Below are 22,306 nucleotides of genomic sequence, written 5' to 3' on the forward strand. Positions count from 1 at the left end.
AGTAAAAAAAAATATAACATCACACTGGAGGTTTGCCTAATTACTGCAGCAGCCAATTGAGCCTCAACCCTTCTGTGTCATCTAAATTAGATCACTTTCAAATAGATGCCAGTCATGTAATTATATCTGCCAGCATTAACTACACTATATAGAATATAGCTAAATATAACATTTGAGGAGTGACTATCAAGTCACCAATGCACTACAGTACGTGAACAAGAAAACATACATTTTACATTTAAGCCATTGAGCAGACGCTCTTATCCAGAGAGACATACAGGGGTGGCAGGTAGCTTAGTGGTTAAGAGCGTTGTGCCAGAAACCGAAAGGTCGCTGGTTCTAATCCCCAAGCCGACTAGGTGAAAAATCTGTCGATGTGCCCTTGAGCAAGGCACTTAACCCTAATTGCTCCTGTAAGTCGCGTCTGCTAAATTACTAAAATATAATGTAATTAGGGTTAAGTGCCTTGCGCAAGGGCACGATGGCAGATTTTTCACCTAGTCGGCTCAGGGATTCGAACCAGCAACCTTTCAGTTACTGGCCCAACGCTCTTAACCGCTAGGCTACCTAGATTAGTTGCCGTTTAGGTTAAGCTACATTTAAGCACAGGTGAACTGCAGGCCACCAAGCTTTCTCCTTGGCATTGAGAACATCCCCAAAATACACACTTCACCATGCAGTTGAGATTCTTATCACATTAGTTGATGATAAGAGGAAAGTGGAACTCAGGGAATGAACCAAAGAGACCCAGAGAACTGGATTCATAGAATCGGAATTCAGAATTCTATTAATTCTAAACTCTATTAATTCTGATTCTATGACTGGCTGGTCTTACCTTGATGCGGAGGGACTGATGGATATCCCCTGCTAGCTGTCCTTTCCACCATTGTAACTCCCTTTCCATCTTTCCCATTCAGAGAAGGCCACAAGGATGAAGTTCAACCCTGCAGACACACAGAAATATGGGCTAAGTCAAGAGACATCCTGTTATGGTTGTTGGTGTCTGATCACAACTTAAAGTATTTGATATCAAAGGACAAGGACTTATGGAATAAGTTGTTTAAACAAAATTGTAATATCCTTTATTCATACAGGTGATTAAAAATATATTGTATAAGAGAGATGAAGTTCCAGCCAATGAACAAATAAGTGTTGATTTCTAGCAAAAAATATTTTCTATTCATTTGCACTATGAATTTATAACAAATCAAATTGTAGAGATGAGTGGGTTATGGGGGGGAAGTGACATGCCTTTGATATTAATTAAGCGATCAATTGAAATCGATTGCTGTTAACGATCAGCATTTAATCAAATAAACCACTTAAATAATAAAACACATCCAATAGCCTTTCGAAATGTTTACAATGCAATATTCTGGGAAAATATTGAAAATAGTCGGCTGTTGTTTTGTAAGCTTAAACATTTCATTGAGTTCATTTCCTCCATGTGTTCAGTAAACATTGGTCACTGGCACCGCATAGCCCTTGATCATGACTCTCAGTTCCACTGCAATACGCATCAAGGGTCATTTTGTTAAGAGCAGTGACGCTCTGTCTGAACATTAGCCCGCATCGCTTGCTGTACGGTTCTGGAAGCACAAGGATCTTATCTTTCATATCTGCGAGAAATATATATATATATTTTTAAAAATGTTAAAATTGATACACACCTTTACAGGGTTAGGGTTCCCACACGGCCATATTTCCATGTTACAGCGCTTGTTTACGGAAAACAGACGGAAGAGCGAGTGGACTACCTGTGCTAAATAGCTATCTGCATCTCCGAACCTGTTTGTAAACGGAAGACAGACGCCACAAACGTGTCACTGAAAAATACTGTTGGCTGCAACTGTGTTAAAAAACGGTTAAACCCGTGTACACTAAGTGTGCATTTTGCATTTGTTAAATGATTTTGATGTGATATGAAAGTACAGGGATTTATGTTTCTAGAACCGTACCCGCAATTGAGAATTGATTTACGTTTGGCTTGAATATTTGATTGAGTTTTGGCTTTCAGAACCAATTCGCCCTTTAAACAGAAAAATGTAAGGTCCTTGGACTAAGGAGTGACGTTAGGCTCCTTTAGTCCAATATTGGGCTATGGTACTGCACTGCATTCCCCCATGCATGTGGGTGTGATTTAAATGCCCCCTGCAGTGGAAAAAATGATGGGGAATTATAGCACTGGGGTAACAAAGTAACTTTTTTGTAGGCCTAACCACAAATCTGTTAAGAGAAAAAAAAACAATACGTTGATAATGGGAACATTTGTGAAGACTGTTTCTCTCTCATTCAGCGGTGTCAACACCACGAGACGAGAGTTTCTCCAACAGTGTTTTTAACAGAAAAGTAGACAGCTCTTGCGGTTCTAATACTCTTATTTATAGGCCTATACCTCAAACTTAGACAAAGATCGCACCTGACTATTGCCAGCATTAAATCATTCATACACACATTTAATAAACTTTTAAATTCGCAAAATGTCCATGATCGCATGTGCCGCTCACCCTCTCCGACATGAATGCCCCCAGACCTCTTTGTTTCACTCCGACATCCTGAATGAGAGAATTCCTCTTTGAGAAGTTTTGTACTATCCTCCGTACCGGCGAAAAGCGATGACGGTTTCCGTTATTCAGTTGACAAAGTAACAATGCTTCAGAGCAGTTTAATTCCGCAATTTTCTCGTCTGTTTCCACTTTTCCAACGATTTTTTTATCCGGCAGTCTCTTTCCAACGGGTTCCCGTTCAACAAAGTGGTTAGCTGCCCCAGCTGCTGTCTACGAGGAGCTCGTGAACCTGCATACGCGAAACACCGAGTGTGAGATGGGAAATGTAGTCCAGAAAACCGTGACTAAAATGGGCTAATTACGGCAATAACTCTTTCTCTAATTGATTTAAATTAAATTAAACACGTCTCTCTTAGATATGAAAAACTTCACAAAAGCTGGCATTTAAAAAACGTTTAAAAAAAGTTTTATTGCAAATCACTTTATCAACTTTCTCAAGTGACGTGTGTACAAAACGTTTTCCTTAAACACACTGTAAAATGTACTATAATATGATTTATAACACAAAATAAACAATTTTAACAGAGAGGGATAGTTGCATGTAGGAACATCTCCTTATTGCTGAATATAAACAGCACCAAAAATTCTGAAAATAAAATCCTTTCACTCATTTCCCTCCACCATTAACAATCCAATCAGCCATAACATGCACTGCAATTCCGTTTATAAATACTAGCTGGGCAACAGATGACTCAGTGCCACCTGGTGTCAATGTAGGGCATAGCTTTTTCAATAATATGCAAAGATAATACAGTAGGCCTATTACAAATTCACTTTTTTAGAGAACATTTTATCATTGACCAAAACTCAGTATAAATAGGCTGAGCTATGATTGCAATGATAACTAACAGACATCATTTTCTTCCCAAATGGGCAAGGAAGCAAAAACTGGTGCCATCTTAGTTCAACCCATCAGGATGAAGGCGATGAATCCTCATTGGCTTTCCTGTCCGCCTCGTTCACATACTCCTGGTCTGCGTAGATCAGGAACCCGGTAAACAGACTATCTGTCCAGAACGGGTCATAGAACAGCCCATTCTGTTCTGAGTAGAAGATCTGCAGCCAAACCTGGTCCTGACGCTCTAACCGGAGAACCGTGGAACCGGACGCCACATCGTGGTTCCCAGTGTTGGCGTCAAACGTCTTGATCTTGTACTGCCCGTTGTGCACCAGCCCGATCGCCAAGTGCTTGTTGGCCAGTGTGATGTCATAAGTGAAGTAGTAGACTCCTGGGACAGAGCAGACAAACTTCCCGGTCGTGGCGTTGTAGTGGTTCCCCTCGTTCAGTAGAATACGTTTGAACCGGATCGGGAGACGCTCTTTGGGGTAACTCTTGGTCATGGCTACAGAGAAGGCGGAGCGGGCTGAGTTGGTGCCGCAGTTACAGCCCCCAGGAGCCCCTGTCTCACCCGCGTCCCCCATCTCCCCCTTGATGCCCCCCAGTCCGGCCAGACCTGGGGCCCCACGCGGGCCCTTCAGCCCTCGGGGTCCATGCTTACCCACCACGCCCTCACGACCTTTAACCCCGGGTTTACCTGGGTTCCCGGGCCTGCCCTGTTCACCTAAAGATCAGAAAGAGACAGAGACAGGTCATGGCTAATTCACGTTCATATATTCACACCAGACAGCTCACAATACAGTGTACTGCATAGGAACACAACATTATAGCTAACACAGGAAGCAATATCAAGGACTACAAGAGTGGTGAAGTGTTTAGCGTGACACGCAACCTTACCTGAGACCTAAAGACTCATGTTAGCTCCCAAATGTAATGCCTCTAGGCTTCAGCTCAGTGGGCTAACTAACAGGTAATGCCTATACTGTAGGCTTCAGCTCAGTGGGCTAACTAACAGGTAATGCCTATACTGAAGGCTTCAGCTCAGTTGGCCAACTAACAGGTAATGCCTATACTGAAGGCTTCAGCTCAGTGGGCTAACTAACTCAGCCTTGAGTTGTACTACAGCACTCCGTTTCAGACCCAGGCCAGGCTACTACCTGGATGCTTCCATTATGCTTCTTACCTCTGTCACCCCTCTCCCCCTTCTCTCCCCCTTCTCCCCACCCCTGTGTACCTGTCACCCCTCTCCCCCTTCTCCCCACCCCTGTGTACCTGTCACCCCTCTCCCCCTTCTCTCCACCCCTGTGTACCTGTCACCCCTCTCCCCCTTCTCTCCACCCCTGAGTACCTGTCACCCCTCTCCCCCTTCTCCCCCCTTCTCCCCACCCCTGTGTACCTGTCACCCCTCTCCCCCTTCTCTCCCCCCTTCTCCCCCACCCCCTGTGTACCTGTCACCCCTCTCCCCCTTCTCTCCCCCTTCTCCCACCCCCTGTGTACCTGTCACCCCTCTCCCCCTTCTCCCCACCCCTGTGTACCTGTCACCCCTCTCCCCCTTCTCTCCCCCTTCTCCCCACCCCTGTGTACCTGTCACCCCTCTCCCCCTTCCCCCCTGAGTACCTGTCACCCCCTCTCCCCCTTCTCCCCACCCCTGTGTACCTGTCACCCCCTTCTCCCCCCTTTCTCTCCCACCCCTGTGTACCTGTCACCCCTCTCCCCCCTTCTCTCCCCCTTCTCCCCACCCCTGAGTACCTGTCACCCCTCTCCCCCTTCTCCCCTACCCCCTGAGTACCTGTCACCCCCTCCCCTTCTCCCCCCTTCCCCCCACCCCTGCGTACCTGTCACCCCTCTCCCCCCTTCTCTCCCCCCTTCTCTCCACCCCTGAGTACCTGTCACCCCTCTCCCCCTTCTCCTTACCCCTGAGTACCTGTCACCCCTCTCCCCCTTCTCCCCCCCCCTGAGTACCTGTCACCCCTCTCCCCCTTCCCCCCACCCCTGCGTACCTGTCACCCCTCTCCCCCCTTCTCTCCCCCTTCTCTCCACCCCTGAGTACCTGTCACCCCTCTCCCCCTTCTCCCCTTACCCCTGAGTACCTGTCACCCCTCTCCCCCTTCTCCCCCACCCCTGCGTACCTGTCACCCCTCTCCCCCCTCTCTCTCCCCCTTCTCTCCACCCCCTGAGTACCTGTCACCCCCTCTCCCCCCTTCTCCTTACCCCTGAGTACCTGTCACCCCTCTCCCCCTTCTCCCCACCCCTGCGTACCTGTCACCCCTCTCCCCCCCTGTGTACCTGTCATCCCTCTCCCCCTTCTCCCCACCCCCTGAGTACCTGTCACCCCTCTCCCCCTTCTCCCCACCCCTGCGTACCTGTCACCCCTCTCCCCCCTGCGTACCTGTCATCCCTCTCCCCCTTCTCCCCACCCCTGAGTACCTGTCACCCCTCTCCCCCTTCTCCCCACCCCCTGCGTACCTGTCACCCCTCTCCCCCTTCTCTCCATCATGCTTACCTCTGTCACCCCTCTCCCCCTTCTCTCCATCCCCCCCATCCAGGCCATCCTTCCCTGGGATACCCATGGAGCCCATTGTCCCTGGAGATCCAGGGGCCCCTGGGTTGCCACCGGGCCCCTGAGGGCCGGGTAGACTACACACCAGCTGGGAGGAATGGATGGTGATGTTGTGGCCCTTCTTGTACGAGGGGTTTGTAGTCTGGAACAGGGACTGGGAGTCAGTGATGGATTGTAAGCATACCATCAGAGACAGCTGGAGCATGGTAGGAGCTGAAAAGGTAAGGGGGCATTCAGAAATCATCAGTTGGAATGCTGTGGTTGTATAGATCATCGATACATTACACAGCTGGCTTATAGCCAAAACGGAGATTTCATAAACATTTATGAGGCAGTGTGCTGATAAGGCTAATTTACTCGGCTATACAATTTGATGTTAATTGACATGCATTCAAATGCATAATGTGATGTCTACAAACCAAAACACACGAGTAAACCTTGCTGAAAAATACAGTTGAACAACAAAGTATGTTAGCTATGTCTTCATCAAAATTGCATATCATTGCCTGTTCAACTATAAAACAAAGTGATCTCTCATACATTATGCCATCGTTAGGGAACATGCTGAAAGCATAGAGAAAGAGAAAACATATCGGCTACTCACCAACTGAAGAGGTAAACTTGATAAACAGCAGCATTTTTATGGGTTACCCAACCCTTGAGTTCCAAAGAACGGAAGCGCAATATTACCGCCTACATAATACTCCAATGTCAGGTCGAAATACCATCTTTGACGGGCATTATTGTAAAGAAATCCTGCATATTTGATCCTCAAACGCAAAACATGAACATCCACCCTGTTTCAGCAACAGCTCTCTCTCTGCCAACAAATACTTTCACCATGAGGTAATTCTTTCCAACCAACTCAACAAGACTCCCCTCTGACAACCCCAGTAATGTAAATAAATAATGTAAGCGAAGTCTAAGATGAAAGCTGAATGTATTGGTTTTGTGGTTTTTCCCTCACCAGTTTAGTGAAATTTAATCTGACACTTGGAGATTCCCTAGGCTCGTGATTGATTGACAGCCCTGGATAGTTGTGCCAAGGGACCAAATTGCGTTAGGGGATGTTTTGATAGGCACTACACCCTCAATTTATCACCATAACCTGAGAAATCGGAAAACAAACATCATACAAGGCGGCCCCATGCAAAAACTTGAATTGAGTAGTGCACTATGAGAATTACCAGATGTGTCCAGACAAAGCGCCAAGAACCAGAGAAAACCCATAAAAATCTCACAGCTGGAAGAATAGGGTGAAGCACTGTGTTTGCAATGCTTCACAAAATAAAACCATGACATAAACTAAAGTTGTGATTAAGCCCTCACAATAATGGAAACAGTTAATGTGTAACTATTCCAGAGAGAGATGGGGACCATTGAACAATGACATTTATTGTGGTTTTGTGAATCGGAAGATGATGCATGTAGAGTTGTCTCCCTCGCCCCTGTCCCGTTTTAGGTTCCACTGATGAGCCAAACCCAAACCAGACATGGGCCAAGCTAAATATTTTAAATTTTTTTACATTTTAGTCATTTAGCAGACGCTCTTATCCAGAGCGACTTACAGTTAGTGAATACATTTTTTTTTTATACTGGCCCCCCGTGGGAATCGAACCCACAACCCTGGCGTTGCAAACGCCATGCTCTATCAACTGAGCTACATCCCTGCCGGCCATTCCCTCCCCTACCCTGGACGACGCTGGGCCAATTGTGCGCCGCCCATGAGTCTCCCGGTCGCAGCCGGCGGCGACAGAGCCTGGATTCGAACCAGGATCTCTAGTGGCACAGTTAGCACTGTGATGCAGTGCCTTAGACCACTGCGCCACTCAGGAGTACTGCATGGGTGCTGCATTTTAGCAGCACCCATTTGTCTGCAGTGCTTTGCACTTCTTAGGTACCAAGAGTTTTAAGCCAACTTATTTTCTTTACGCATCTCTTACATCAGCCATACTTTCAGTGATATGACAAGTCTTCTCTATTTTCAGTGCGTACTGAGATAAAATAATTCACAAACCGAATGGTAATACAATTTGGTTTTCAATCAAATTTCTTTATTCCACCAAATGTCTGAGATAACCAAGGGATGTCTTTCTTTTTATTGGATATACAGTCGTTTGAAAGTTCAAAATGCATTCTATATTTACAGATATGAAAGAAAATTACATTTTACCACATTGATACTTAATATTAAAAACGGACTATAATGATCTTATGGGGAAAAGTAGACTTGAGGAGTAATCACAAAATGAAGAGGAGAGGGTTGGCTCCCAGTTGAGAGGAGGGTGGGAAGAGAGGGTAGGGTGGTACAGGGGTGGTACAGGGGTGGGAGGAGAGGGGGTACAGGGGTGGGAGGAGAGGGGGGTACAGGGGTGGGAGGAGAGGGGGTACAGGGGTGGGAGGAGAGGGGGTACAGGGGTGGGAGGAGAGGGGGTACAGGGGTGGGAGGAGAGGGGGTACAGGGGTGGGAGGAGAGGGGGTACAGGGGTGGGAGGAGAGGGGGGTACAGGGGTGGGAGGAGAGGGGGTACAGGGGTGGGAGGAGAGGGTAGGATGGTATAGGGGTGGGAGGAGAGGGTAGGATGGTATAGGGGTGGGAGGAGAGGGTAGGATGGTACAGGGGTGGGAGGAGAGGGTTGGGTAGAGGGCACAGGGGTGGGAAGAGAGGGTAGAGGGTATAGGGGTGGGAGCAGAGGGTAGGGTAGAGGGTATAGGGGTGGGAGGAGAGGGTAGAGGGTACAGGGGTGGGAGGAGAGGGTAGGATGGTAAATGGGTGGGAGGAGAGGGTTGGGTAGAGGGCACAGGGGTGGGAAGAGAGGGTAGAGGGTATAGGGGGTGGGAGCAGAGGGTAGGGTAGAGGGTATAGGGGTGGGAGGAGAGGGTAGAGGGTATAGGGGTGAGAGGAGAGGGTAGGGTAGAGGGCACAGGGGTGGGAGGAGAGGGTAGGGTAGAGGGTATAGGGGTGGGAGGAGAGGGTAGGGTAGAGGGCACAGGGGTGGGAGGAGAGGGTAGGGTAGAGGGTATAGGGGTGGGAGGAGAGGGTAGGGTAGAGGGTATAGGGGTGGGAGGAGAGGGTAGAGGGTATAGGGGTGGGAGGAGAGGGTAGGGTAGAGGGTATAGGGGTGGGAGGAGAGGGTAGAGGGTATAGGGGTGAGAGGAGAGGGTAGGGTGTATAGGAGAGGGTATACTGTAGGTAGGGGCGAGAGTATGGGGTTGTCACTCTCACTGTCCCAGCTCCAGGAAGTTGGCCATGGGGTCGTCTTCCCTGGAGCGTTTCATCCTGAAGGCCTCCATCTCCTCCTCCGTGGGCTCCTTGATCTCCTGCAGGCTGTTGTACTTCCTCTTCCTCTCATCCACCTTCATCATCTCCTCGACCTGCTTCAGACGCACTTCCTCTGCAGCCAGGGCCTGGGGAGAGAGGGAGGGGTGGGGGAGAGGTAGGGGAGTGAGAGAGAGCGAGGGGAGTAGGGGGTATAGGAGTGCGAGAGAGGGAGGGGAGTGAGAGCGGGATGGGAGTGAGGGAGAGAGGGAGGGGAGTGAGGGAAGAGAGAGAGGGGGGATTGAGAGCGAGAGAGGTGGGTGAGAGAGGGAGGGGAGTGAGTGAGGGAAGAGAGAGAGGATTGAGAGCGAGAGGGGTGGGTGAGAGAGGGAGGGGAGTGAGAGCGGGATGGGAGTGAGGGAAGAGAGAGAGAGGGGATTGAGAGCGAGAGAGGTGGGTGAGAGAGGGAGGGGAGAGAGGGGGTAGAGTGAGAGAGAGGGATGTAGGGGGAGAGAGGGGGAGGTTTTGGGGGTGAGATATAGTACATTTACATTTTAGTCATTTAGCAGACGCTCTTATCCAGAGCGACTTACAGTTAGCGCATACATATTTTAAAAAGAAATATATATATATATATATATACCCCCTGTGGGAATCGAACCCACAACCCAGGCGTTGCAAACGCCATGCTCTATCTACTGAGCTACATCCCTGCCGGCCATTCCCTCCCCTACCCTGGACGACACTGGGCCAATTGCGCGCCGCCCCATTGGTCTCCCGGTCGCGGCCGGCTACGACAGAGCCTGGATTCGAACCAGGATCTCTAGTGCCTTAGACCACTGCGCCACTCGGGAGACTAGTCAGGTAGGAGTACTGACTACCTAATATCATATACATAAACACACAAAGAAAATAAGTTCACCTTGTTCAGTTTCAGTTTCTTCTTCTCTTCCTCCTCAGAGTCGCTGCTGTCTGAGCCATGCTTCTTCTTCTTCTTCTGCTTCTTCTTCTTCTTCTTCTTCTCTTTTAGCTTCTCCCTGTGCATCTCCAGTAGAGTCTTCGGCTCCTCCTCTTCCTCCTGCTCAAGTCCCTCTTCAAACGGAACACAGGCCGAGGAGCTCTATAGGGGGAGACACCTGTCAATCATCTCATCCCAACAAAACAAAAACAGTGTTTATAATTGACTATGGAAATCACATTACCCAAAGGCTCAAACACTATTGATGATTAGTAGAATACGGACCGTAGTTTTGATGCCAGCCTCTCCGGTGCAGTAGCTCTGTTTGACCATGGAGTGGCAGCACTTGAAGCCCCAGCAGCCTTCTCTCCAGTAGGACCCCCAGATACACTGCAAGACAAAAGCACAGAAACCCCTGTAAGTATCTGAATAGATGCTACTGTACAGCATTAATACTGTCCTTTACTCTTTTTTAGTTGGCACAGTTCTTGCAGACTCAAATTGTTATTGTCTGACAAAGTCATTGTAACAGCGGCACTGTGCTCCTCCACAAGGGGGCTGTTCAAGAACACTCCAAAAAGGTTCCTGTCTGACTGGACACTATTCTGACTGTGCTCATCTTTCCGGGGTTAGTCAGTTCTAGAAGCCTGACCGTGTGGTTCTGGATGAGTACGTCCTCTTCGTATTTGGAGCGTGCCACAGCCTTCTCCTGTCCCTTCAGCACGGCACCGTGACGACTGTACTCCACGTAGTCCTCAGTCTGGGCCAGAAGCAGCTCTCTGGGCGGGGCATCCAGGTGCTCCTCACCCCCGTACTGAGACACACACAGTTAGAACACACAGGAATAACAGTTAGAACACACAGGAATAACAGTTAGAACACACAGGAATAACAGTTAGAACACACAGGAATAACAGTTAGAACACACAGGAATAACAGTTAGAACACACAGTTAGAACACACAGGAATAACAGTTAGAACACACAGGAATAACAGTTAGAACACACAGGAATAACAGTTAGAACACACAGGAATAACAGTTAGAACACACAGTTAGAACACACAGGAATAACAGTTAGAACACACAGGAATAACAGTTAGAACACACAGGAATAACAGTTAGAACACACAGGAATAACAGTTAGAACACACAGGAATAACAGTTAGAACACACAGTTAGAACACACAGGAATAACAGTTAGAACACACAGGAATAACAGTTAGAACACACAGGAATAACAGTTAGAACACACAGGAATAACAGTTAGAACACACAGGAATAACAGTTATTCAATAGGACCATCAACAAACAAGAATGAAACAGTTATTCAATTATATCATTAACTACTGTATGACAGGGTTGGGGTCAATTCAAATTTAATTTGAAATTCCAATTCAATTCTTGAATTCACGCATGAAGTGAATAATTTACATTGAATTCAATTTCAACAATCTTTACGTTATGGAATTGAAATTAGACTTGTTTGGACTGTTTGAGTTGGAATAGTAAAAACATTTAATCTTTGGAATTGAAATTGAAATTCAATATTTGTACATTTCCCAGTTAAAGGAATGAATGCACTTAGTATCAAAAATGGACTGCAGGATATGTTTTTAATTATTTCAACTTGTATTTCTATATTTCCAGTATAGCTAGGCTGTCTAAACAGTGACTGGATTTGAATTTGTGGAATTGTTTGGAATAATATTACATTGTGAATTGAATTCTTGGAATTTACCTAACATTGGAATTGAGAGGATTTGAATTCTCTGAAATCATTGACTGACCTGGAATTAGAAATTAATTTACAGGGAGAGGGAACTGAATTAGTGGAATTAATCCAAACCCTGCTGTATGAGGAACTTGAATTCATGCTTATTACATTGATGACACTTCTTATGGGCTACACAACTTTCTGCATGCAGTTTAAAATGTTAATTGAAATCCTAGGTCTCTAACGACAAAAAGAGGCTGGTGAGGACGGAGCGCAGTGTATTTATTCAGTACCCTATCCAGAATAGTCTCCTTCTGTTTGTCCTTGAAGTCCTCCTTCTTGACCTTGAAGGACTGGTGCAGCAGCTCCAGCTTGGTAGGGTCGGCTTGGAGGTGCACCTCAGAGCCCTTATCATAGGCCTCCCACGCAAACACTGGACAGATGGAGGAGAGGGCAGGACGTGTGTTTAGTTCCATACAACCCCTTTCCTAAACTAACTATGAAGAATATTGGCATTAGGATGCCATCTCTATGGATACCATTTTAATGTGCCACTAATTCTCCTGGGAGATATTGAGAAAATATGAACAAAGATGGTTTAGTATGAAGACATGTAGAAACTGGTTTTTCAACAGAAATCCCAGATCACACTTGTAGGCGATGTCATGGCGACGTTAGCTAGCTAAGGTCAATGCGCAGAAACACACAATCGGGTCTAACGGCCGTGTCGCGCATGTACATGCCGTCAAATCAAAAGCACTACTTTCGATATAAAAATGTGTCAGTTTGTAACTTTCACAAGGTTAGAGTAAAAACATGTTCAGCTCCTTAAAAGGGATACATCGGGATTTTGGCAATGAGGTCCTTTATCTACTTCCCCAGAGTCAGATGAACTCGTGGATACCGTTTTTATGTCTCTGAAGAAAGTTGCAATTGCTAACTAGCGTTGACTGGAAGTCTATGGGAACAGCTAGCATTACGCCAGTTAGCATTGGCTCTCGATACTACCTCTAGACCAGGGTTCTCCAATTCCGGTCCTGGAGGGCCGAAACACTTCTGTTTTTTTATTTCTACCTGGTAGTTAATTGCACTCACCTGGTGTCCCAGGTCTGAATTAGCCCCTGATTAGAAGGAGAGGATGTAAAAGAGAGGTGTTTCGGCCCTCCAGGACCGGAATTGGAGAACCCTGCTCTAGACTCTGAGGAAGTAGATAAAGGGCTTCATTGCCAAAATCCTGAAGTATCCCTTTAAGACATTATCTCAAATCAAGGTTGTGGCTTTAGAAATCGAGAAAATGTACAATAAAATAAGATTTTTTTCACTCCTCTAATTGACTTCTCAAAACCCGGTCTGGTCTGCCGAGTCTGCTTTGCAAGCGTTCCCGGAAGTCTTGCGATGTTGAGTCTCTGTGTTTAGAAACTCTGTGATATGAATGTATTTCAGGAAGATTGGGTTGTGTGCAGGAAAGAGACTGACTCACGCTGTGTCTGGGCCATGGTGACGGTGTCTCCAGAGTAACGTACAAAGTTGTCTCCTGCGAATCCCACACTGCCAAACAAACATGACGGAGAGTGACACATTTAGGAACACAGGCGATCTCAGTGACGGCAAAGCATTCTCTCAGACACGTCACAAAGAAAGAAAAGATTAGCATTGTCACTTCAGCAATCCATGACATGTATTTAGTGATTTGGAACATGTAACTACAAAATCATAACATGTAGTTTAAGACTCATGATATGTAATTAGAGATTCATGACATGAAGTTACAGACTGTTAGTTAAAGGAACAGTGACCTACTCTTCAGACACCATGCCAGTGTTCTGGTAGGGGTTGTCTCATGTAGTTTACAGAACATGAGTTAAATAGTGCTGAGAGATTAGTGCTTGTTGAGGTCGGTTCGGTTTTGATTTAGATGATTAAAAAAGAATCATGGTTTTCGATTTCTAACATTAAATGCACTATGCATTATGTGGGTTGAATGCTGTAACACAGAATAAAACAATGAATAAAAGTCCCATGATGGTAGTGACTGTCCATTACTGCTTATCACTTATTAAACATCATTTATTCACATTACTAAAATATTTCAGTTGCTGTGTATATTACCTTTGTTTTATTTGATGGCTTTATTATTTCATTCCAAGTCTGCATTTCATTGAGCTCACACAAAAGAAAAACGAACGAAATAAAATTCAAATAGTTTAACCAATTTTGGAAATCTTGGTTAGCCGCTCAGCACTATGGTTACGGACTGTTAGTTAAAGGAACAGTGACCTACTCTTCAGGGACCATGCCAGTGTTCTGGTAGGGGTTCTCTCTCATGGCTCGAGTCTTGGGGTCGTAGTAGGCCGAGTCTGGATCCAGATTTCTCAAGTACTACGGGGCACAAAGTACACAGACGCATAAATTAACAAATACTTCTTCATCAAAACTTGTCATAATTACAAATGTGTAACTTCTTTGGATGAGGGGAAGAACAGATTGAGAAGCCCAATGTAGCTTCAACATGTATGATTGGACTCACTTTAGCAATGCCTTACATTTAACATTTTAGTAATTTAGCAGAAGCTCTTATCCAGAGCGACTTACAGTTAGTGAGCGCATACATGTATATATTTTTTCCCCCTACTGGTCCCCCGTGGGAATCGAACCCACAACCCTGGCATTGCAAGCTCCATGCTCTACCAACTGAGCCACACGGGACCTGTCTTCTCTGATACCCAGGTAACATGTATGACTGGACTCACCTTAGCGATGTCTTCTCTGATACCCAGGTAACATGTATGAATGGACTCACCTTGGCGATGTCTTCTCTGATACCCAGGTAACATGTATGAATGGACTCACCTTGGCGATGTCTTCTCTGATACCCAGGTAACATGTATGAATGGACTCACCTTGGCGATGTCTTCTCTGATACCCAGGTAACATGTATGAATGGACTCACCTTGGCGATGTCTTCTCTGATACCCAGGTAACATGCATGACTGGACTCACCTTGGCGATGTCTTCTCTGATACCCAGGTAACATGTATGAATGGACTCACCTTAGCGATGTCTTCTCTGATACCCAGGTAACATGTATGACTGGACTCACCTTGGCGATGTCTTCTCTGATACCCAGGTAACATGTATGAATGGACTCACCTTAGCGATGTCTTCTCTGATCCGCAGGTTTCTGACTGTGATTCGTCTCTTGGAGTCAAAGTTCTGTCCCGGCATGTCGATGTCATCAGCATACTTATCTTCATCTTCATCCTCACTGTTCTGCTCCTGTGTGCGTTCGCCATCATCCCACTTCCTGGAGGAGCTCTACAGGAAACAGAGACGAGCATATCAACACACGCACCACCAGAAAACTAAATAGTAATAATCAGCGGTATTCAACACAGCCACGTGAGAAGATCCAACGGCTTACTGCTTGGTCCGTGAGTTTCCCTGAAGCTAGCTCCTCGTGGAGTTTCTGGGATTTCAGTGTTTGTTTGGCCTGGTCTACTTTGGCATACTCCTCCACAATACGCATGTGATCCTCAGGGTCGTAGCCGTTCCAGCGGTCCCTCTTCCCATCGTAGTCCAGATCCAGGTAGATCTGGCTGTGTTCGTCGGGGGCCATGCCGTTACCCGTGAACTTTGCCCCCACCTTTCTGGGCCGCTGAAAAGGGGTGAGGGTAGGGACGGATGAATGGAGCATCATCATTGATTCCAAACCAAACACATAACACTGGCTACATCCCAAATTGCACCCTATTCCCTATATAGTACACTTCTTTTATAAAGGCAATAGGATACCATTTGGGATACAGACAAATACAACTAAATGCTGTAAGCACCTCCAAGCAGTCCTTCTTCTTGTGTGTCATGGCACCGCAGTTCTCACATGCTCCCTTCCTGAACTTGGTGCTGATGGCTTTCTGTAGAGGGATACAGGGTCAGGGATTAGGCATACATTTAAGGCTTTAGAACAGAAAACAACTGAATCATGCCTTAACTCAGCTCGCGGCTTTAATTGCAACATGCACAACACTATTTATTGTAGTTAAGGCTTTACAATGGAAGACAGCTGAATTACAACACTGAATCAGCTCTTTTTACTAAATGCGGATGAGCAAGGCCTGCTCACCTCTTGCACCCCTCTCTTGTACCACTCCTCTATGGAGGAGAACTGTTGTTGCCTCTCCTCCTGGGGCCTCTGGTGCTTTAGGGTGGGTCTCTTAGAGGGGTCGATGTACCAGGGCACTGACGAGATGTACTGTGGAATGTGAGGGTTGATGTCCCTGGAAACAAGAGGAAGAACAATTAGTCAGCACACTATGCGTCTAGAAAAGGAGAACATCACTGGCCCGCTGGTTTCTTCTGTGTGGAAAGGTGTGACTAGCTAGCCCAAAGGCCTGGAAAACAGTGAGGATTCCCTCTCTTTACATACAAACAGACAGACAGAGAGACTATGATGTCCAGTTATGGGCTGTGTGTGACCAAACATCTTGTCACAGGTTGTTTACATGCATTTAAATGTTCCTCTGGCTGTCTGCCCCACTCTGATGTGAACTGGATCAGCTAACTTCACTTACTTTCCCTCTTCATCTACCTCAGCAGGAGCATTTCCCAGTTTTCTCTGCTCCTCTAACTCCTTCTTCTTCCGCCAGTCCTCTCTGGTCATCTTCTTGGGCTCTTCCAGACCCACCACCCCCTCGGCGTTGGTTGCAGCCGTCGCTGCCTCTTCTTCCTCCGGCATGATTACTGTGATTGGGTCACTAGTTGGAAGAACACACGACACATAGCTGGAGCAGTCACCTAGCTACCATTAAACGAAAACGTTGCTTTCATAAAGTGCTGCATATTCCTGTAGGGAAATGTGGCTGATGGTGTAGCTAGCTGGCTTGAAGTTATTGACAAAAACAAAGGTTTCAACACGCTGGTTAGCTAACGTTAGCTAACTTTGGTGCGTCCCTATTCATAATTCAGGGAAGCGACGAAGGTATGACGAGAAAACCTAGACCGTACAACTCACTCTAGATAAAAATGCATGTTTTGCTTACCTTGGTAGGATCACCAAAATTAGAGAACTTTAGAGACGTAGACTGGAATCCTGGCTGTCGACTTACAACATGAACGTCGCCATTTCACAAACCAGGAAGTGACGTCATATCAACTTATACTTCTGGCAGAGACGAAGAGGAAGAGAGGCCCAACTCGGCGGAAAATCTGTCTCCCTCCAGCAGGTGGCGTTCTTTTCGTTGTTTCGCCCACCAAGCAAGGAGTTTTTGTATGGAGGTCGAATTTGGTAAACAAATAAATATGGTTTATTTTCTACATGAGGTTTATTTGATCGAATAGAACTTTCGTAATGCTTAAGTTGTTACGAGTGTATTGATATAAGTAGGACACGTGACATCCCGGAAACGTTGAGAAAAAAACACTTTATATCGGCGTTGCCTCGATGGCTGTGCGTATTCATGTCATGAGGCTCGTAGCATAGCGTCTCTCTCCATTGAATACAGGCGGTTGACGTAAACAACCCTCACCAAATATTCAAAAAAGGAGATAGTACGCCGTGCCGCTTTGTGGACAACAACTCCCATTGTTAGGGCGGAGAGACATGTATCTTGTCAGTATATCAATAATCTTTGCATCGGACTTCTCCAACCCGTAGCGCTGAGCCAGTTAGTTGTATTACATCTTCGCCACTGAGTAGAAAGTTTATAATGACACATTTGTCCTTTGATTAATTTAATAAGCTGAAAATAAAATAGCTGCTTATTTTACAATGATTATCAGCTTTTTTTTTCAAAACTGGATAAAAAGTCAGTGATTGAAAAAATGACAAGAACAACATTTTCTATTGTAAAACTTTACTTATAATATGTATTATACACAAAGGAGTACAGTACAGTTCAGATCATGAGTCTTAACATGGCAGCAATAAACATATCCCCCGTTTCTTCAGAAAATCTATTTCTGTGTTTTTTCTCAAAAAAAAAAATAAAACAGGAGGGGCCAGAGAACTCTTCGAAGTAGACCTGTTGGCATAAACATCACAAAACACACAATAGAAGAAATACAATTTAAAATAAAAAACATAAGGAAAAAAAGTTAATATAGGTTTGATAAATACAAAACTAGGCAACAAAAAACATATCTATTTCTCTGCCCAGATGTTAAGTCAAGAGTGAGGCAGAAAGATGTTGTTGTTGACACATTGATGGGCAGGCCATGTAAAAATGGTAGTGCTTCTGTTTGGGAATTCAGTACATTATTTTCTCATTTAGTTGATATGTGTTGGACCCAATTGATTGTTTTAAAAGGCTGAATATTAGGGATTGCAAGGCCAATTGTACAGTGTTTCTCATAGTTTACATTCTAATTCTAAACATCAATTTAACCAATTCTAAAATTCATGAAAGATGTTCTCATTTCATTTTTAAAAAAAACATTGGATGAGACTCATGGGAAGGATTGTTATTTCATGGAATTTAACCATAACCAGAAACCAAACAAAATGGACCCGTGTGTTTTGTGCGTTGGAATTGTTTGAATGCAGAACATATACAGCAGAACATTACACAAAATGTATGAACTGAAAGTCTCGGTACAACCTTTCTAGAATGTACAGACGTTTCGGAACACTTCACAGCTTCAGAGTGACGATAAACCACCCTGTTGGAAAAGCTGCCCGATGAATCAACATTAGTTATGACAGAAAACATGAGACATTCTGCTTGGCTCTTCAGTTAATCAACAGTGATGATAAACCATGTCTTTTAGTGATGCAAGCAACCAGCCTTCCAGCCAGACGACGTAGAGTCTATACTATGGGGTTTGTGTTAAAAGGTTTACAGCACCACAACACTCAATTCAGAGGTATAAAACCCTAAAACACTGTTCTTTAGGCCATGAGTCAATACATGACTAGTATCGCTTGATTCTATAACAGCAGACAGGTGCGTGCGTGCCTCAAACATACACCACGTTCACTCACAATATAAATTTTCGCACCATCTCCCAAACAGACAATACATTTTCCTGCCAGATGTGACCGTCGAATGACCTATGATGATGGAGCATGGTGATGGAATCATCTAACTAGAATTTGTTTAATTTCATTCTAATTCTGTGGATGGAACGGTAACGCAAGACATAAAGTGAGGTCAAAACATGGATGTGGGCATAACTAACAGGTGTGATGTTCTGAACTCTTGGAATGTTTCTGCTTGTCCAGCCATAACCATTTTAACATAATGAGCAAACAATCTGGGATCTTAATCAGGGATTGAGTTTTATCACCATAATATTTTTCTCTAGACAATTGTTTTCTTTACCGTTTACAAAATATGCACTTTAGATTTCAAGATTGGGTTGATTTGTAACAACGTTATAAGTCCAAACAAGTAGTTGGTTATGCCGTTTTATAATCAGTGATCATTGAGAGCATATCGTTGATTATTCTTGATAACTGGTCGAGCTCCTAACTCGAACACCATGCTACACCAGCCCCGCGCGTGTTGATTTTGTCTACTCGAACCAGACGCGATCATGACATGCAGGTTAAAATTACAAAACCAACTGTGATCCAACTATATTAACTTTGGGACAAGGCAAAACATGAAACATTCATGGCCAATAAGATAGACAGCTGTTGTTAGCGGTTTTTCCTGGGAGATGAACATTGAGTTATTATTTTACCTGATCATGCATGTGGTCCCATTCTTAGGTGGTCCTTTGGAGAACCTTGACAACAGATCATACAAAAATTGTGCGTATCTCCATTCCGACGAATTATCCACAGATAAAAAGGGAAACCTAGTTAGTCATCTTTGATTCATATCTCCAGGTTTCTCCTTTCAAGCAAACGTGGGGATGTAAATGAAAACCATTAAGGAGATGGGAGACGTGGGATTTACAGCGCATCGAGTGTCTCAAATAGAACCAAGTTCTATTTTAGCGTTTGTCATCGAAGACGTTAGTTGACGCGCGCAGTGTGAATGAAATGATTGAATAACATGTATTTGTCCATTTATTTTGCAATGCTCGCACACGCAACATGGCCGGTATAGTCGGGGTGTGACTGAGTGAGGCTGACAATCCTTTTTTTTTTTTTTTCAATCATAAAAAAAGCATCAACAAAAATGTAAACAACGTTTGAGAGGAAGAAAACAGCACCAGACACTAATAACATATCAACAGAAGGACCAGAGGCTGACCAGACACTAATAACATATCAACAGAAGGACCAGAGGCTGACCAGACACTAATAACATATCAACAGAAGGACCAGAGGCTGACCAGACACTAATAACATATCAACAGAAGGACCAGAGGCTGACCAGACACTAATAACATATCAACAGAAGGACCAGAGGCTGACCAGACACTAATAACATATCAACAGAAGGACCAGAGGCTGACCAGACACTAATAACATATCAACAGAAGGACCAGAGGCTGACCAGACACTAATAATGTATCAACAGAAGGACCAGAGGCTGACCAGACACTAATAATGTATCAACAGAAGGACCAGAGGCTGACCAGACACTAATAATGTATCAACAGAAGGACCAGAGGCTGACCAGAGCAGACACTAATAATGTATCAACAGAAGGACCAGAGGCTGACCAGAGCAGTCCTCCCAGCCCCTTAGCACCAGTTCCTATCCCTTACACAATGTTAGTCCACTCTGTGCTGTGCTGTGCTGGGGATAGGAAGGCAATGCAGTATGAACACAAAGGCAGCTTCGTATTTCGCTTGGTACCACCAGGACAATCTCTCGCTCTCTCTCTTTTCCATTGTCTGTCCATCTGAATGTCACTCTAGAGATGAGAGCTAGACAAAAAAGTATTTTGGTAGAGATGGATAGATGGAAGAAGGAATGGAAGACACAAGGGGGGGGGGTCTAAACAGAGTTCATTTCTCTTCGTCCTCCACCCTCCCCCACTCCGCCTCCTCTTCCTCTACCTCCGCCTCATCGTCTGGCTCCTCCTCCATGTAGTCCCCCCAGGTGTCATACACATCTCCCCCTTCCTCCTCCCCTAGTCCGCCCTCATACTGATCATCTTCCTCCTCCTCCTCCTCTACCTCCATCGCCTCTCCTTCCTCCTCGTCCTCTCCTCCTTCTTCCTCTCCTTCTTCTTCTTCCTCTTCTTCCTCCTCCTCCGCGTCCTCTTCTAACCCACCCACCTGTCCGTTTTCCAGCTCTCCATCCTCCTCCTCGTTCTTGTAGGAGGAGGGGGGAGAAGGAGGGGAGAAGTGCATTATTTCACCATCAGACATGTAGGGACTGCTAGGGGGTCCGTAGGAGGAGGTGTTGGAGGTCTGGGAGGTGTTGAGGAACAGGCTCCCTGTAGGGGGCAGTAGCGAGTCCTGGGCCAGGCCTGGGGCAACCGTGGAGGGGATAGAACCAGCAGTGGTGGAACTAGGCCTAGGTGGGACCAGACCCAGAGGGTGTGTGAGGAGGTGGGGGAGAGGCATGCCCCCAGGAGGTACGTACTCCCTGATCTCCCCTGGTTCCAGGGGCTCGGGTCCACAGGGGTCGTGATCGTTGCAGGCGAGCCGCCCGTCTATTTTAGAGATGAAGAGCAAGCCCTCACGGTGCTGCTTGCAGAAGGAGCTGGGACACATCTCACAGAAGGAGGCTGCCTCGTGACCGCAGATGTCACACTGGTGCCAGGGGCACTCCCAACGGCCTTAGAATACAGACACAGAATCACTGTTACAACAGAGAGCACCAGACACATTCCTGTAGTACAGATCCTTACAGTCCTTCAGGAAACTCCAGCTCTGAGGTTTGAACAAAAGCTAAAACTACTACTATGCTTTCTTTCCTTCTCCATTGTACTAAATCAATCTAACCCACTGGGCACAATCCGGTTGAATCAACATTGTTTCAGTGTAATTTGTTGGTGTATTGTGACGTGGAATCTACGTGGAAAAATAGTAAATCAACGTAAAATGTTGTTTTGAGGGTGACATTTCAACCACAGGATTATGTCATCATGGTAGCCAAATTTCAACATAGACAAACCTTGTATAAAATGTGTTGAATTTATACCTTTAATACAACGTCAAATCTTCAACATTATATCAACTATCAGAAAAAAAATAAAGGCTGGGCAGCGCCTCCTACTGGATAATTTATTTATCTACAGCTACCCTGCCTGCTTAGCTATGATGTCACTGACTACTACCACTTTTAAAAAAAAATAGATTCACTGTTGCTATCGAAGTCATTCCAAAGGGTAGGCTTAACAGAGCAAATTAAATGTGACCATACTTTATCACTAATATATCATCAATGATGAGATTTAGGCCTATACAGCATTTGCAAAGTCATCAACAGATATTATTTCAATTCAACTAACAATAGACAATACAATAGGTCTAGGGTTTCAGGCTCTGGTTGATTTCATATTT

The 22,306-nt window shown here is 45.4% G+C and overlaps 4 protein-coding genes across 5 annotated transcripts in view; all 4 read right to left on the bottom strand.

Moving 5' to 3' along the window:
• Nucleotides 1-2,775, bottom strand: part of LOC121530894 (cyclin-J) — a 35,465-nt gene extending 32,690 nt beyond the window's left edge. The window contains exons 1-3 of one of the 2 annotated variants that reach the window (XM_045226763.1): nucleotides 2,508-2,775; nucleotides 1,671-1,788; nucleotides 836-944 (exon numbers count right to left, since the gene is read on the bottom strand). In XM_045226763.1, the coding sequence (XP_045082698.1) occupies nucleotides 836-913 (78 nt within the window). In that variant the 5' untranslated portion in view covers nucleotides 914-944; nucleotides 1,671-1,788; nucleotides 2,508-2,775. The remainder of the gene's footprint in view (nucleotides 1-835; nucleotides 945-1,670; nucleotides 1,789-2,507) is intronic. The other variant, XM_045226754.1, reaches the window with a different exon arrangement.
• A 175-nt stretch (nucleotides 2,776-2,950) lies between these two features.
• On the bottom strand, nucleotides 2,951-6,781 carry c1qtnf2 (C1q and TNF related 2). The gene is made up of 3 exons (XM_041843645.2): nucleotides 6,570-6,781; nucleotides 5,909-6,178; nucleotides 2,951-4,129 (listed from the first exon to the last, which is right to left on the bottom strand). The coding sequence occupies exons 1-3, from the start codon at nucleotides 6,601-6,603 to the stop codon at nucleotides 3,480-3,482; spliced, it is 954 nt and encodes a 317-aa protein (XP_041699579.1). The 5' UTR covers nucleotides 6,604-6,781; the 3' UTR covers nucleotides 2,951-3,479.
• A 2,311-nt stretch (nucleotides 6,782-9,092) lies between these two features.
• slu7 (SLU7 homolog, splicing factor) lies at nucleotides 9,093-17,035 on the bottom strand. The gene is made up of 13 exons (XM_041836268.2): nucleotides 16,936-17,035; nucleotides 16,468-16,650; nucleotides 16,020-16,173; nucleotides 15,730-15,810; nucleotides 15,318-15,551; nucleotides 15,047-15,211; nucleotides 14,178-14,275; nucleotides 13,377-13,444; nucleotides 12,190-12,329; nucleotides 10,834-10,995; nucleotides 10,467-10,571; nucleotides 10,146-10,343; nucleotides 9,093-9,372 (listed from the first exon to the last, which is right to left on the bottom strand). The coding sequence occupies exons 2-13, from the start codon at nucleotides 16,629-16,631 to the stop codon at nucleotides 9,187-9,189; spliced, it is 1,755 nt and encodes a 584-aa protein (XP_041692202.2). The 5' UTR covers nucleotides 16,632-16,650; nucleotides 16,936-17,035; the 3' UTR covers nucleotides 9,093-9,186.
• Nucleotides 17,036-17,731: 696 nt separating this feature from the next.
• LOC121530909 (histone-lysine N-methyltransferase, H3 lysine-36 specific-like) overlaps nucleotides 17,732-22,306 on the bottom strand; it is a 44,595-nt gene continuing 40,020 nt past the window's right edge. Inside the window, exon 20 of the mRNA XM_045226719.1 lies at nucleotides 17,732-21,579. Coding sequence (XP_045082654.1) covers nucleotides 20,801-21,579 — 779 coding nt within the window. The 3' untranslated portion in view covers nucleotides 17,732-20,800. The remainder of the gene's footprint in view (nucleotides 21,580-22,306) is intronic.

This window comes from Coregonus clupeaformis, chromosome 2 (genome assembly GCF_020615455.1).
Source record: "Coregonus clupeaformis isolate EN_2021a chromosome 2, ASM2061545v1, whole genome shotgun sequence".
Classification (NCBI taxonomy): domain Eukaryota; kingdom Metazoa; phylum Chordata; class Actinopteri; order Salmoniformes; family Salmonidae; genus Coregonus; species Coregonus clupeaformis.